Here is a 13,546-nt window from a genome sequence, read left to right on the forward strand (position 1 = left end):
GGCCTAGCATGGCTGCCCTCTGGCAGGGCTCTCCGCTGCTGAGCCTCCTGCCCAGGTGCTAGTGTTGCTCCCCTGGCCTGGGTGACAGGGTGGGGGCCACTGCCCCATCCCACCCAGTCCCCCACAGTGGGGCCCAGCCTGAGCCCCAACCCAGCGAGTGCCATGTCCTGGCTCTGTGCCCAGCTTTAAGCCTCGTTTTCCCCATCTGCAAAGTGGAAATGTTGGGGTTATGGCTGTTTCTCCCTCCCAGAGCCTTTGGAGGGTTAAGAAAACTAAGAGCTGTGGAAAGTGCTTTTGTGAGCTGCAAAAAGCTCTATAAAAGGAACCAGTGAATAGTGTCAGCTCAGGAAAAAATCCGTCCAGGGACTGTCTGCTGGTGGCAGTAGAGTGTGCTGAAACCTTAGCAAATGCCGTTTAATAAATGCGTGTCATTTGTAAGGGAGCCTTTATCTTGGCCGGAAGAGTGTGGGCACAGCCTTGGCAGGTCAGGAATGCAGAAGCCTGAGCTGGAGCAGCCCTGCTGAGGGAGAGGTGATCAGACATGGTGGTCATGGGCTGCAAGGTTTGGATCCTGCCTCCTGGGTCTCTGCATCCACTTCTGGAGGAGGAGTGGTGACAGTAGCAGTCTCTTCTCCAGGTCCAGCCCAGTCTGGGCATTGCCCCCTGAGTGTGGCCGCTTGCCACTGGGGTTGGTCTCAGTGCAGCAGTGGGGCTGGAGGCTGGGAGGACACCACCTGGGCTCGGCCTCTCTCCAGGCCTCAGCATGTGTCCTTCCGTCCGACTTCTGTCTGAATCCAGCCCCACACGTCAGGGCCTCTGATCCTCCCTGTCCCTGTCCCCTTCCTGAGGTGCCCGGCCTGCCCACAGGCCCTGCTCCCAAGTGGTCTTATATGTAAAGTTAAGGCAGAGCTGCTTCCACCTTAGGGAAGCTCTTAGTCCCACCGATTTCAGGAGCTTACCTGTCATCCCTTCACCTTTAAATACCAGCTGCATGGGGAGAGCTGTCCTGCACTGAATCCTTACCCTGAACCAGGTGTGACACTCAGCTCTTTACAGCACCAGCCCATTTTGTCCTCAGCACTGCCCTAGTTGAGTTACCATCCCCATCATCATCCCCTTTCTTCAGATGAGGAGCCAGAGGTCCATCAGGGTTAAGACATCTGCTGGGGTCTTGTGGGCAGGAGGGGGAAAATTCAAACCAAACCTGTTCAGAAATCCCATGTCCTTGCTCTTGGAGGACTTAAGGGAAGCCTTGGGGAGGGAGAAAGGCACTAAAGTTAAGTGGAAGAGGCAGGCTCTCAGGCCCCTCAGTCTGAGTGCAGCAGAGGCTTCAGGAGGACCTGAAGGTGTCGCCTGCCTTAGGCCTGGAGGCTGCCTTGGCTACAGGTGGGTTGTAGGGAGATGAGGCAGGGAGCCCACTGCAATAAGCGTTCAAGCGAGCAATAATAGCGTGGTGGACAACAGAGGATGTCAGAGTCGGGTTTCTCTCGAGCTAAGCTGGCTGGACCTACCAATGGCAGTGTGTGGGACATGAGAGTGAGCAGTCAGGGAAATGGTATCTCGTCCAGCTCTTCCTCTCAATAAGTGTGCGCTTTTGAGAGAGAGTGCTGGGTCTCCTGTTTACATGTGGGGGAGCAGGAGGCTTGGAGAAAAGCCACTTTGTACATTGCCTTACTGAGGACAAGAAGATGGGCCCCTGGCCTCAGAGCCCAAGTTCAGCCCTGGCTTGGCACCTTAGAAGTTCACTTTCACTTGGGGGTGGGGCACTAGGGATGTGGCACAGGGGTCTGTCCTCAGACTGTGCAGGTGGAGCCGAGGGAGGGAACCCACTTTACCAACCTGGCCACATGGCCCTTTGGTGCCATGCCAGTTTCCACCATAGCATCCAGTGCCATGTCTAGTGGCCTTATCAGACAGTACCAGCAGAGCATTTTGGGCAACCTGAACCATCCTGCAGGTGCCAAGTTAGCCCTGTCCTGAGCCAGCCCCTGGCAGTTTACTAGGAGTGAGTTCCTATGACATGGCCCTGGTCCCTGGATCCTACTGGGGTCTTATCTCTCCTCTGTATCTTCGTTCTTATGTCCTCCTTCACCCAGTTCAGATATCACCACCTCCAAGAAGTCTTCTCAGCCCCCACCCCCAAGCCTGCTCTGGCGATGCTGATGGTCCCAAGTATCTGCATGGTGGTTGTCCATGTGCAGGATCCCCACAGAGTGAGCTGTTGTCAGGGACAGAGCCAAGCTCTCTCTGTCTGTCCTGTGGTATCCAGAACAGGGCCTGTCAGCAGAGGATGGTACAGCACGAAAGAATCACCCTGACGCCAGAGGGCAATCACCATGTGGCCGTGGCCATCAGAGCCCGAAACCCCCACATGGGACCCATGGAATCCAGGCATCTGCGTGGAGGGGTGACCTCTTGAGGAATCCAGCCTCTGTGTCCTCCACCTCCATGCGCTCTGATGGCACATAGTAGGCTCTGCTGTGGGAGGTTGGTGCCATCTCTCGGGGTCAGGTGCCAGGTGCAGCTAAGTCAGGCCCCGCAGGAGCCCTGGTGGACGGCTGTCACCCTCCCATGCACACATTCACGGCCACCCCCAGTCTCGCTCATAGTCTTCCAGACATCTCCTTGCATCCCTATGCACAGCCGGGCCCCTCCCCTCCCGTAGTTTGCACCCTCCTGCCTCTGTCCACTCACCCACACATGCAGACACTCGTGCTGCGCCTCAAGATGTTCCTGCACAGTGTATCATCTCTGCATGCTCACAAGCCCCATGTGCCCACCCGTGTGCATGTGTGGGTGCCTGTGCTCTGCACACTCAGGAACAAGTGCACGCATTCATGTTTGCTTCTCTTGTGTGGTTACTTGTATGCACACTCCTGTTCTGTGTTCTTTTACACACTTACGCCACATCCTGTGTGCACCCCCTTTAAAACAGTGTTTATATATTTTATATATTCCAATACTACGTCCTGTGTGTACACTTTCTCCACACACAGGCACACTTACATTCATCTGTTCTTTTTCACACTCCTGCAGAGCACACATGAGCCATTAAATCACAACCAGAATACACAGAAAACTGCTTGGGTACCCCATTCGTGGTAAATCACGGCCCCCAGGGAATGGTGAGCCCTGATAGTGGCCAGGGGATGGGGAATTGTGCTGCCTCGCTGTGGGGCTGGGGTGTCATTCAAGGTGTCTTGGGACGCTGAGCTCCAGGCAGTGCAAGGACTCTGCCCACGGCCTGAGGGGATGGCCAGCACCTATGCAAGCAGCAGGGCATGTCCCTGAGGAAGGTCATCTGTGGAGATGCGCACACATTAGCTATGCTCTCTCTGTGATGAGTCACAGTTCTGGGGGAGTCACACCAGGGCGCCCCCCACCCCCGCCTCCTCACACACTTCAGTTCTAGGCTGATTTGTTTTCTCCATTAGAAAAGTCATCCAGTTTTTGTGAAAGTTGTTTTACTCTTAATGTCAAAAGCCACACATAAGCATTATTTTTTTTTTAAAGTCGAGTATGTATTTTCAGGCTCAATGGTCAGTTCCTAGTCCCCACATTAAATGCATCTTTTGGTGGCATTTGACACAGGGGTCTAGCTTTCCTTAACCAATTGAGGAAGGATGCGAAGGCAGGAGGTGGGGGGCAGCAGGTCAGCAGAAGGGGTCAGAGGTGACCGGGGGCCAGCTGTCTAGCAGCTGGGGCCCTTGGAGCACAATCACTTGAGTTATTTCAACTGTGTTTTCAGGGACATGGTCATCACAGCGCTCAGTTGGGATCTGGCACACGGGAGGATCCTATAATCTGTCACTGACCACTCTTGTGCTGTGTGCCATCCGTGTGCTGCGGACTGAGTCCCTCTTAGAGCAGACGCTTGGCAGTTACTTCCCCCTTAGGCCACCTATTCATATGTTAAGCTTCATTACTTACATTTTTTTCCAAAATGTTTACCGCAAAAAATATATATTCCATATATTATTTACTATAAAGTAACAAAAATATGTGCCCCTTTCCGTCCCACCTCCACTCTTATTTCCCAGATTGGGTTTGTCTTACCTTCTTAGACTTCTTTCTCTTGGCATGCAGTTGGTCAGTCCATTAGCAAAGTTTATGAGCATATTTTCTTACGAAACACAGTTATTAGGAGATGGGAAAATAACAGTGAACAAAAGGAGCACACCTCTCATCCCAGCTCTCAGGAGGCTGGGACAGGAAGAAGATTCAAGATCAGCAACTTAGTGAAAACCTGTCTGTAGCTCAGTGGTACAGAACTTGCCTAGCAGACCCAAGGCCTTGGGTTCAGTCCCCAGTATTGTAAAAATAAAAACAAACAAAAAAAAAAAAAAAAAAAAACAAGCAGGCAATCATATGAAACAAAAATCCCCAGGGGGAGGTTCGTTAGAACAATAAACATGTAATATCCATAAGATACTGTATGTATTTTGTGGGGTGTGTGTCTTTTCATGCTGCTGGCCATCCAATCCAACCAGGGCCTTGTGCGTGCTAGGCAAGCACTTTACCATTGAGCTATATCCCTAGCCCAAGATACTAGATGTGTTCTTTAATGTTCATCTAGTTTAGAAAATAGGAAAAAGACCCAAAGATAGAGATAGAGACAGCCTCCATGAGTTTAGATTCATAATCCAAAGAATTGCATTTTGTACCTTTGGGTGGTACCGTGCAGTTGTTTTATTTATTTTTATAAATAAAAATAGATTTGTTTTGTCTTACAAAGTCCCAATCATAATGAAAATACAGATTTTCCTTCAATTCTTCCCTTGCACAAGTAATGCAAACAGAAAACATAAAAGCACAATCCCGTGTAAATCTGCCATTCCAATGAGATCACTGCTAATTTTTTTTTTATTGAGTAACAAATATCAATGAGACACTTTCCAAGCTGATTAATAGGGCATTTTCAGCAATTAATACATTGCACATTGTTATCTTCTCAGCGGTCATCCACAGCACAAGAAACAGCCATGACATCCTGTCCAAATACTACCACTACAAATCCTTCCTCTCACTGAACCAAGCGAAAGCAGCCGTACATCTATCCTAACTATTCTGTATATACAAATACAAAATGGTCCTTCCTCTGTATCCCCCCTCTCCAGTTCAGTCCTGTCAGAGATGGGTATTCTATTGGCATCTAAATATTATAGGTGCTTGAATTCAGCAAAACAATCCAACACAGTCCAGCAGTCCACAATAGTAGGGGGTTATCTGCAGAAGTTGTTGACTAGAGCCTTTTGCAGCCTAGCATATTAATATGGCTTTACTTTATATACCTCATTTTTATACTTTTCTGCTAGATGTTTAAGACCAAGATAAAGCAAGACCTGTGCAACAAGAAATGTAACTTTTGTATCTGATAAGGTCAGTCAAGTCCCCGCAGGATTTGTCCTGTAACCCTGTACCGCAGATTGCAGATCCTTTGTCAGTGTCCGCCCTGTAGACTAGTCATAACCAATGCTTGACCAATTGGCTCTCTGTGGAAGCCTGAGAGAAAGTTTTCTCTCCATGTGACTCTCCTTAGGCACACTACTAATCTTTAACATCCCCCAAAACCAGAAGCTTGGGGTCACAGTGACTCTAACGCTGAGCGCACGCCTCTGCCTTGCCAAGTGCTCCTGCTGTGCTTTGCACCTTAGCTTCTCCGACTGTGGATCTGGCCATGAGATGGATCCGCCACAGTAGATATTACTCCTCTCCTTGGATATTTAGGACATTTTTCATTTTTAGAAGAACCTTTAAATGAATGAAGTAAAATGTTTGCCTGTATTCTTATATTCAGAGGTGTGATTTTACATTGTTTTTATTCACTTGTATTTTAACTACAACACATCAAAATGTTGATTGCAGTTATCTTTGATGGTATTATATGAGATTATTATTTTGTTTTTACACTTTTTTGTTTCTTCTAAATGCTTTGCAATGAACAGGTTTTGTTTGCATAACCACCATGTTATTTAAAATTACAGCATGAAAAATGTCCATATTACTGTAGTGTTCATTGTAACAGTTTTTTGTGGCTGCCTGTAATTCTGTGTAAGAGACAAGCTGTCATTCACTTAGCCATCCTGGTCACTGGGCATTTAGATTGTTTCCCAACTTTTTGAGACCTTTATGGAGACTTTCTCCATACGTGGGGTGTTTCCTTGGGAAACAGCCCAGTGCAGGCTCTGCCCTCCTCTTCCTGCCAAATGTTTGCCCCAAAGACTGTCCCAGCCTCCTCTCCACCAGTGCGGCAGCACCAGCCACCCTGTCCTCCAGCAGGCGGGCTCGGGCCCCTGCACGGGTGCCGCCCTTCCAGCTGGGCCAGGGAAAGCAGGAAATGGTTTCATCAGCTGCGCCAGCGTGGTGACCCCAGGCTCAGACTGAGGGAGCCAATTTTTAACAAGCCCAGTTCCCAGAACAGAACCTGCAGAGAAAAAGAAAAGATAGCAAGCAAAGAAAAAACCAAAAAGCTTTCTGCTGGGAAAAAACCACACATACTCAGATTAAAATAATATTTGGCACTTACGTCGCACTTTTAAAATTCTTCAAACGCTTTATAAACACTAGCTAATTAATTAAGATGCCTAAATCTGGCTGTAGTTGGTGGAGAGAGCTTGAGAGGAGCTAGGGAAAAAAAGAAGAAGAGGGGGAGCCAGTCCTATCCAAGTGCAGATTTTATTGTCGCCTTCCTGGGGTGTGATTACCGGCCTCTGGTGCACCACTAGAATAGTTCTGCTCCAGCTTGCCATGCACGGAATCCACAGCCACTCCTGAGTGCGGCGCACCTGCCCCAGTGCTGACTCACAGCGCCTCTGTTATGCGCCGCTGTTATTGATAAGGATAATAATAGCCAGCTCCAGAATAGGCCAGCATTCCCTCCACTGAACAGATGAGGGAAGAGACCTGGAGGCGGAATTTGCCGGGGTCACCATGCAAATAAAACCTCTTCTTCCACCACACAGCCCTGTGTTCACTCGGCATATGTTTGTTGAGGCCCCGCCGACACTGCTCTAGGCAGGAGGCTGGAAACAGTCCCTTGTGGACCCAGAATCCTAGTGTGAGATGCAACAATCCTGAGAAAACGGAATATGTTGATAATACAGCCATGTGGTAGTAATAGGGAGAGGAGCTAGCATTTAACCAAATGCGTACAGCAGTTGCTTATGTGCAGATCTCTCGTGGTCCTTGTGACTGTACAGGCATGGTGGTAGGTGCAGGAACTCTATGTAGTGGATGACAGAACAGGAGTGAGAGAAGAGCTGCTAAGCTGGGGGCATCTGTTCTTGTCTGCTGGCCCAGGGCCTGTGCTCCGCCAGGCAGCATTTGCGTTTTGACCAGCCACACATGTTGGAGTACACCCTGGGGATGCCCTGGCTTGGTGCTCTTGGCAGCTGACGGCAGTGCTGCAGAGGCTCCTGCGTGGCTCCTGCATGGCTTCCTGGCTCAGCAAGCCCCAGGTTGGCCTGTACCTCTGTGTGCCCTTGCTCTCCTGGCCACCACTTGCGCCTCCCCACCACAGCTGGCTGATGCTGGCTGAGTCCCTGCCTGACCTCTGTGACTCTGATTTCTTCCTTGTTCTGTGACAATCACACTGTGCTCTGGCTAGGACTTGGAGACTCTGCTCACCCTGCCCTAAGAATGCAGCCTTAGGTGAGCCCTATGGCTGAGAGGGGGAGAGAGACAGGACAAGCGCCACGTCTGCATTAAAGCCCTGGGCTGTCCCCATGTACCATCTACCCCCGAGGGCAATTGGGTACATGAGCCTCCCTTCTCACAAGCACTCTCCTGTCAATGGCATGGTACCAGGCAAGTGGCTGGTGGACAAACTCAGAGGGTCTCTCCTGCCAGCCAGAGCAGAAGGGACTGCTGAAGGAATCTGCTACAGCCTGCTACTGGACAAGGTCACATTGACGGTCAGTCCAGAGCCCAGGAGAGGACCTGGATCACCTGTCCCTCCGTGTATCAAGCGCTACTCTTGCCTGACTGCCTTAAGCTCCCTTTCTCCTACCGGAGCTCCCTCTGGCATGCCTGTCGGTGCCTCCACTATCTCTGTGACATTTGTCTGTCATATCCTCAAGTTCCACATCCACATATTTGACCAACTGTAGATGAGAGTGAGGCCTGTGATGGTTGTGTCTATACTGAACAAGTGCAGATTTCTGTTGTCATTGTTATTCCCTACACAATCTGGCATAACCATATACATTGCAGTCACTATCACAGTTGTGTACCACGTACCTCATTCTGGTTAACAGCGGACCCCATGTACTGCAGTACGAACCACACGCCTCAGTGTATAAGGAGGCCATCCCGTCTCGATTTGTGTAGTTATATCATAATGTTCACATGATGATAAAATTGCTCTGTCCCTGTCATTCAGTGGCACATGACTGTACACATAATCGAGAGATGATTCCCAGTACACAGTGTGTACACGGGCCACAGCCACGTACAGGGACAGGACCATATGCTGAGGGACAGCAGCAAGGGTCTGAGGGAGTAAAGTTGAAGCAACAGCCCTTTTTCACTTATTTATTCTGTGATGACAGCAGCTTCTCTGCTCAGCCAGGCATTGTGGGAGTTCTTTGTATAACATTATTTTCAGAATAAGGCAGGCAGCTGGGAGGGATTCTACCTAGCTCATGGATCAGAAAACTGAGAGATGGGTAAATTAGGGGCACACACAAATGAGGCCACACTGGGTTTCAAACCAGCTCAGGCTGTTTGGTTCTGCCAGAGATGCATCAGGATGAGCTCATAGCAACTGTTTTGTAGATGAGGAAACTGAGGCTGAGAGTTGTAAAAGGCACCGAGCCACAGGCAGCACTTCTATCCATGCAGCCTGTGGCAGTGAAAGAGCAACTGCATCTTCTCACTCATCTAAGTGACAATCCTGGAAGACCCAGAAAGCCATTGGTCACATTGGCCCAAGCCCACATTCTTTCTCCTACTCCACTACTATCAGATGGCTGATATAGCTTCCTACTCAGGGCCTGCTTCCTAGTCCTGGAGAGCCCCACTTGTCCCAGGTGGCCTGCTTCCCCTGCTCACACTGGCCCCTCTGTCCCAACGCCAGGCTCCCTTCTGCCTACTAAATGCAGATTTGGATTCCAGAGCCCAGGTCAGACAGCACTCCTCCACAGAGGGCTCAGGCAGGCAAATTCCCACTCTTGCGTGGACTGACTTCTCTGCCTCAGCTTCCACGCTGATACTAGAGTCTTGAGGTGCAGGACCTGAGGAGGGCGCAGTTGATGCTACATGTAGTGTGCTGAACTCCAGGGCTGTGCACTCAGAGAAACTCACTGCTGATAGACGCATGGTAAGCACTCGGGGCTTCAGGGTGACGACTGACTGCTCTGTGTCTCCCCCCAGAAGCAGCCACAGAAGAGGCTCTGAAGGTGATTCAGCCTGAGAAGCCAGTGTTAGTCGCTGCTGGAGAGAAGGCCCTTCTGCAGTGCACTGTGACCTCCCTGTACCCTGTGGGACCCATCCTGTGGTACAAGGGGCAAGGACAAAGCCAGGAGTTAGTCTACAATTTCAAAGGAGGCCACTTCCCCCGAGTCACAAATGTATCAGACACCACAGTGAGAAACAACAAGGACTTTTCCATCCACATCAGGAACGTCACCCCAGAAGATGCTGGCACCTACTACTGTGTGAAGTTTCAGAAAACAGCCAATCAGGATAAGGAGTTTCAGTCTGGAGGAGGCACCAAGTTGTCTGTGCGTGGTGAGTACCGCCTGTGTACAGCCCTCAGCCCTCTGTGTGACAGTAGGTCAGGAGTCATCACACTCTCCATCCTCTGAGCACCAGCTAAGAAGCAGGCAGGGTGCTGGGTGCTCATGTTTATGATCTAGTGTCGCCTCTTCTGCAGATCAGGGAAACTGAGGTCTGCAGAGGCCACACCATTTGCTTCATGTGGCTCATAAATGGGGGCCTTCTGCATCTCATGTGTCTGCTCCATAGACCTTGCCTTTCTGCTGTCCCCCAGTCCTTTGAGTGACATGCCCAGTTGCAGGGTCAGGCCTCACCTGCTGCCCGAGAGGGTGCCTTCCCCAGGTGCGGGAGTGCTCTCTATGCCACAGCACTAAGGCCTGCTTCATGCAGGTTCTGGACATCATGGAAAACAGCAGGGAGCCGCCTGGCTGAAGCTTTCTCGCCACCAAGCTTATGTTCTCCTTCTTTGAGGCCCAGTCTGCCCAGGTGGGAAAGGGACAGACCTGTTTTCCTTGTTTCCTGTGATGAAACAGCTCTGTGAGAAGATCTTGACAGGCTCAGGCTCCCTGTGGGGTCTGATGCCCTGGCCAGAGGAGCTGCTGAGAGGCTGGCCCTTTGCCCTGGGTTTTCCTGCAAAACCTATGTATTGGGCACCGGCTGTCACAGGCACTGATGCTGTGGGTCCTCTACTCGGAGGAGAGTCCCTGTGTGGGTAATGTAGGAGCTTCTTGGTTGAGGCAGCAAAAATGCTCATTTTAGGTTTCCGTCCACAGGCCCAGTGACCTTTTTCTAGCGCCTGATTAGAGGACTATCAGCAACAAAGACCTTTTTACATTTTAAAGACAATAAAAAAAAAAAAAAACAGAATTTCAAAACAAGGTGATGGGAAATTAACAGTGTTTATTGCATATTGTTATTTTCAAAGTAGTTGCTCAGATTACCAGATACAGTCATGTATGATTGATCACTTAACTGTTCCTTTTAGTGAATTAATAGAAATTAGTAGCATAGATATTAGCTGTCCTTCTTTTCTCCTTTCTCCCATCCCAGTTGTTCTTTCCTTTTTAGCAGCTTTTTTGCCTTTCACAAATGTCTATTGTACATTTTGGATCTTATTTATTCTTTCAGTTTCTTACACTAGGGAGACAATACATTGTTTACACATGCACATCTGACTTACTTCACTGAGTATGGTCTCTAGTTACATTCAGTCACCTACAAAAACCTTGGATTTATCTTTCTTTATAGCTGAGTAGTATTCCATTGTATAAAAGCCACATCTTTTATCTGTTCTTCAGTTGATGGGCATCTGGGTCATTTCCAAGATTTAGCTATGACAAATTGTGCTGCTATAAACTTGAGTGCACATATATTGTTGTGGTTTTTAATTCTTCTGGTGAAGTACCCAGAAGAGGAATAGCTGGGTCAAATGGTTATCCAAGAAATGCAAAGTAAACAGCACTGAGATTCCGTCTCACCCCAGAAGGAACAGCTATCAGCATTAAAAAAAAAAATAATAAAATAAAATAAATAACAAATGTTGATGGAGCTGTGGGAAAAACGAACCCTTCTCTACTGTTGCTGGGAGTATAGACTGGTACAACAACTATGGAAATCAGTGTGGAGATTTGTCACAAAGACCTTTAGACCATTTAACTCACCCATTAACAGATGGGCGTCTCAGGCCCAGATGTGGCGAATTAGTCCCCAGATAGGGAACAGAGCACAGACCTGAGTCCAGGTCAGGCCTCTTGCTGCCCCAATGCTAGATATTTGCTCCACAGAGGAGCCAAATACACAGTAGATGCTGAATAGAAGTTCTTTGACCTGAACCACTGAGCAGGGAGCCAGAATTTGTGTTCTTCATTGGTTTCTGAAAGGTTCAGCTGGCCACAGACATTCAGAGACCATGGCTCGTTGGTGGTTGGAAAGCTTCTTTTGTACAGGTCAGCCCTTCCTGAGATTCACATGGTTACATAGAGCCGTGCATTAACAGCCGCATTATGCTGCAGTGTCTGCAAATATCAGGGTACATTCGACAGTCTTCTGTAGGTGGACGTTCAAGTTGATACGAATGTGTGCTGTTACAGCAGCGCTATCGTGATGATTTGTATATCCATCATGCTGCATGAGAGGGAGACCCCCAGAAGAGGCCTGTGAGGTCAGAGTCAGTGTCCCTAATGCCTGTGGGTATTGACTGTTTTCCTTCCTGAATGTGCTAGCAGTCAAGTCTCCTCACAACTCCTCTACCTGGGTGAGGATGGTGGCTTCATCTTGACCCTGGAGGTGTCACAAATCCACATGCTGTGTCTTGTGTGTAGGCAGTCGCAGCTAATAGGTGGCTCAGCTCCTGCTCTGGCAGCTGATTCCTGAGGCCATGGACGAAGAGTTGAGCTTTCTTTCCTTTGGCAAAAGTCACTCCCCATGGAGCTGGGGTGTGAGATGCTTCAGGTTAGAACAGACCAGGCTCAGCAACGCGACCGGCCCATGTGGCAGGACAGGGACATCTCTCAGGGCACAGTGGTAGGGCCACTGAGAAACCCTGAGAGCCCCCAGACAGAGACTGCTCAGATGCCAGCTTCCATGTGCGACCTGCCTCTTATGCGTGTTTGTGTCTGGACAGGCGCTGGAGCCTGGCGAACCCTTGATTTTCAGCACAGAACTCTTTCGTGGTGGAACTCGAGTGACCCAGAATGTCACTGAGGAATTTATCCTCCCTTTGCAGAGCTTTCAGCTTTCTGTAAACAGCTGCACTGGAGGACGTGCCTGGATCTTGTCCATGTTTCAGAAGCCCTTTTACCAACCTCATCTTGAGGTGATTGTTATAAAGACAGAGAAAGAGTCAGAATTTGGTGGTTTCTGTTCTTATTTCAGTCAGGTTTTTCATGGCAGCTGCAGGAACAGGTCTGAGAATTTCCTGGTGTTGCCATACTTTTGTTGTGTTTTCTGTCGGCCTAAAGAATAAAAGGTTTATTTTTTTAAAAAAATAGTAATGATATCAGTGATAAGTGTTATTTGTTGAGCACTTATTTTGTGCTGGCACTGGGTTGTACATTCGTCCTCATTTTGCCAGGGTGGGTGGTGTTCTCATTCACTTGGTACAGAAGGTGACACTGAGGCTAAGATAAAGGACAGGTAGTAAGTTAGACCGCTTCTCTCAGGTGAGATGAGCCCAGCTCTTTATTCCTGTCCTCATCCTGTGTGTCCTTGGCTGGCCACACTCTTCTCTGAGCTTTGTCCCATAACAGGGCTCACCTCGGACCCCCTCAGGGGACTGATGATAACAGAGGGGGCACCAGTGCCAGGCTCCCTGGAACTCCATAACTGGTGACTGCATGTGGCCCTCAGTTCTGTGGGGGTTGGTCCAAGGAGCGCAAGGACACCAAACCCAAAGCTGCTCACTCCTTCACATGAAGTAGTGTGGTCTTAACTTATGACCCACGAGCACCCTCACATGTACTTTAAATCCTCTCTAGGTTGCTTATCCATACGGTAACTAATACAATGCAAGTGCTATCTAAATAGTTGTTACACTGTGTTATTTAGGGAGTAATGACAAGAAGATCTGTTCATTTTCAGTACAGATACAATTTTTAAAAATGTATATTCTGTCAGCAGTTCATTTGATCTAAAGCTAGGAGACCCCTCATACGAAGGGCCGGTCTGCAGTCACCAGCCCATTTAGGGTCTTGTGGGCTACTGGTGTCCTGATGGCTTGACTTATTCAAGGGACACATACTCAATCTTACTATGTTTGGTGGATGTTAGGGAGCAAGTTAAATATTTACAAATGGAAATATGTGTGATATTTGCTGCCTTGTGACTTTTA

The 13,546-nt window shown here is 49.0% G+C and overlaps 1 protein-coding gene across 3 annotated transcripts in view; it reads left to right on the top strand.

Annotated features, from left to right (window-relative positions):
- Nucleotides 1-13,546, top strand: part of Sirpa (signal regulatory protein alpha) — a 39,574-nt gene that overhangs the window by 9,296 nt on the left and 16,732 nt on the right. For all 3 annotated transcript variants that reach the window (XM_023718576.1, XM_023718578.1, XM_023718577.1), the window contains exon 3: nt 9,373-9,729. In XM_023718576.1, coding sequence (XP_023574344.1) covers nt 9,373-9,729 — 357 coding nt within the window. The remainder of the gene's footprint in view (nt 1-9,372; nt 9,730-13,546) is intronic.

Source organism: Octodon degus, unplaced genomic scaffold, assembly GCF_000260255.1.
Source record: "Octodon degus isolate 3935 unplaced genomic scaffold, OctDeg1.0 scaffold00060, whole genome shotgun sequence".
NCBI lineage: Eukaryota > Metazoa > Chordata > Mammalia > Rodentia > Octodontidae > Octodon > Octodon degus.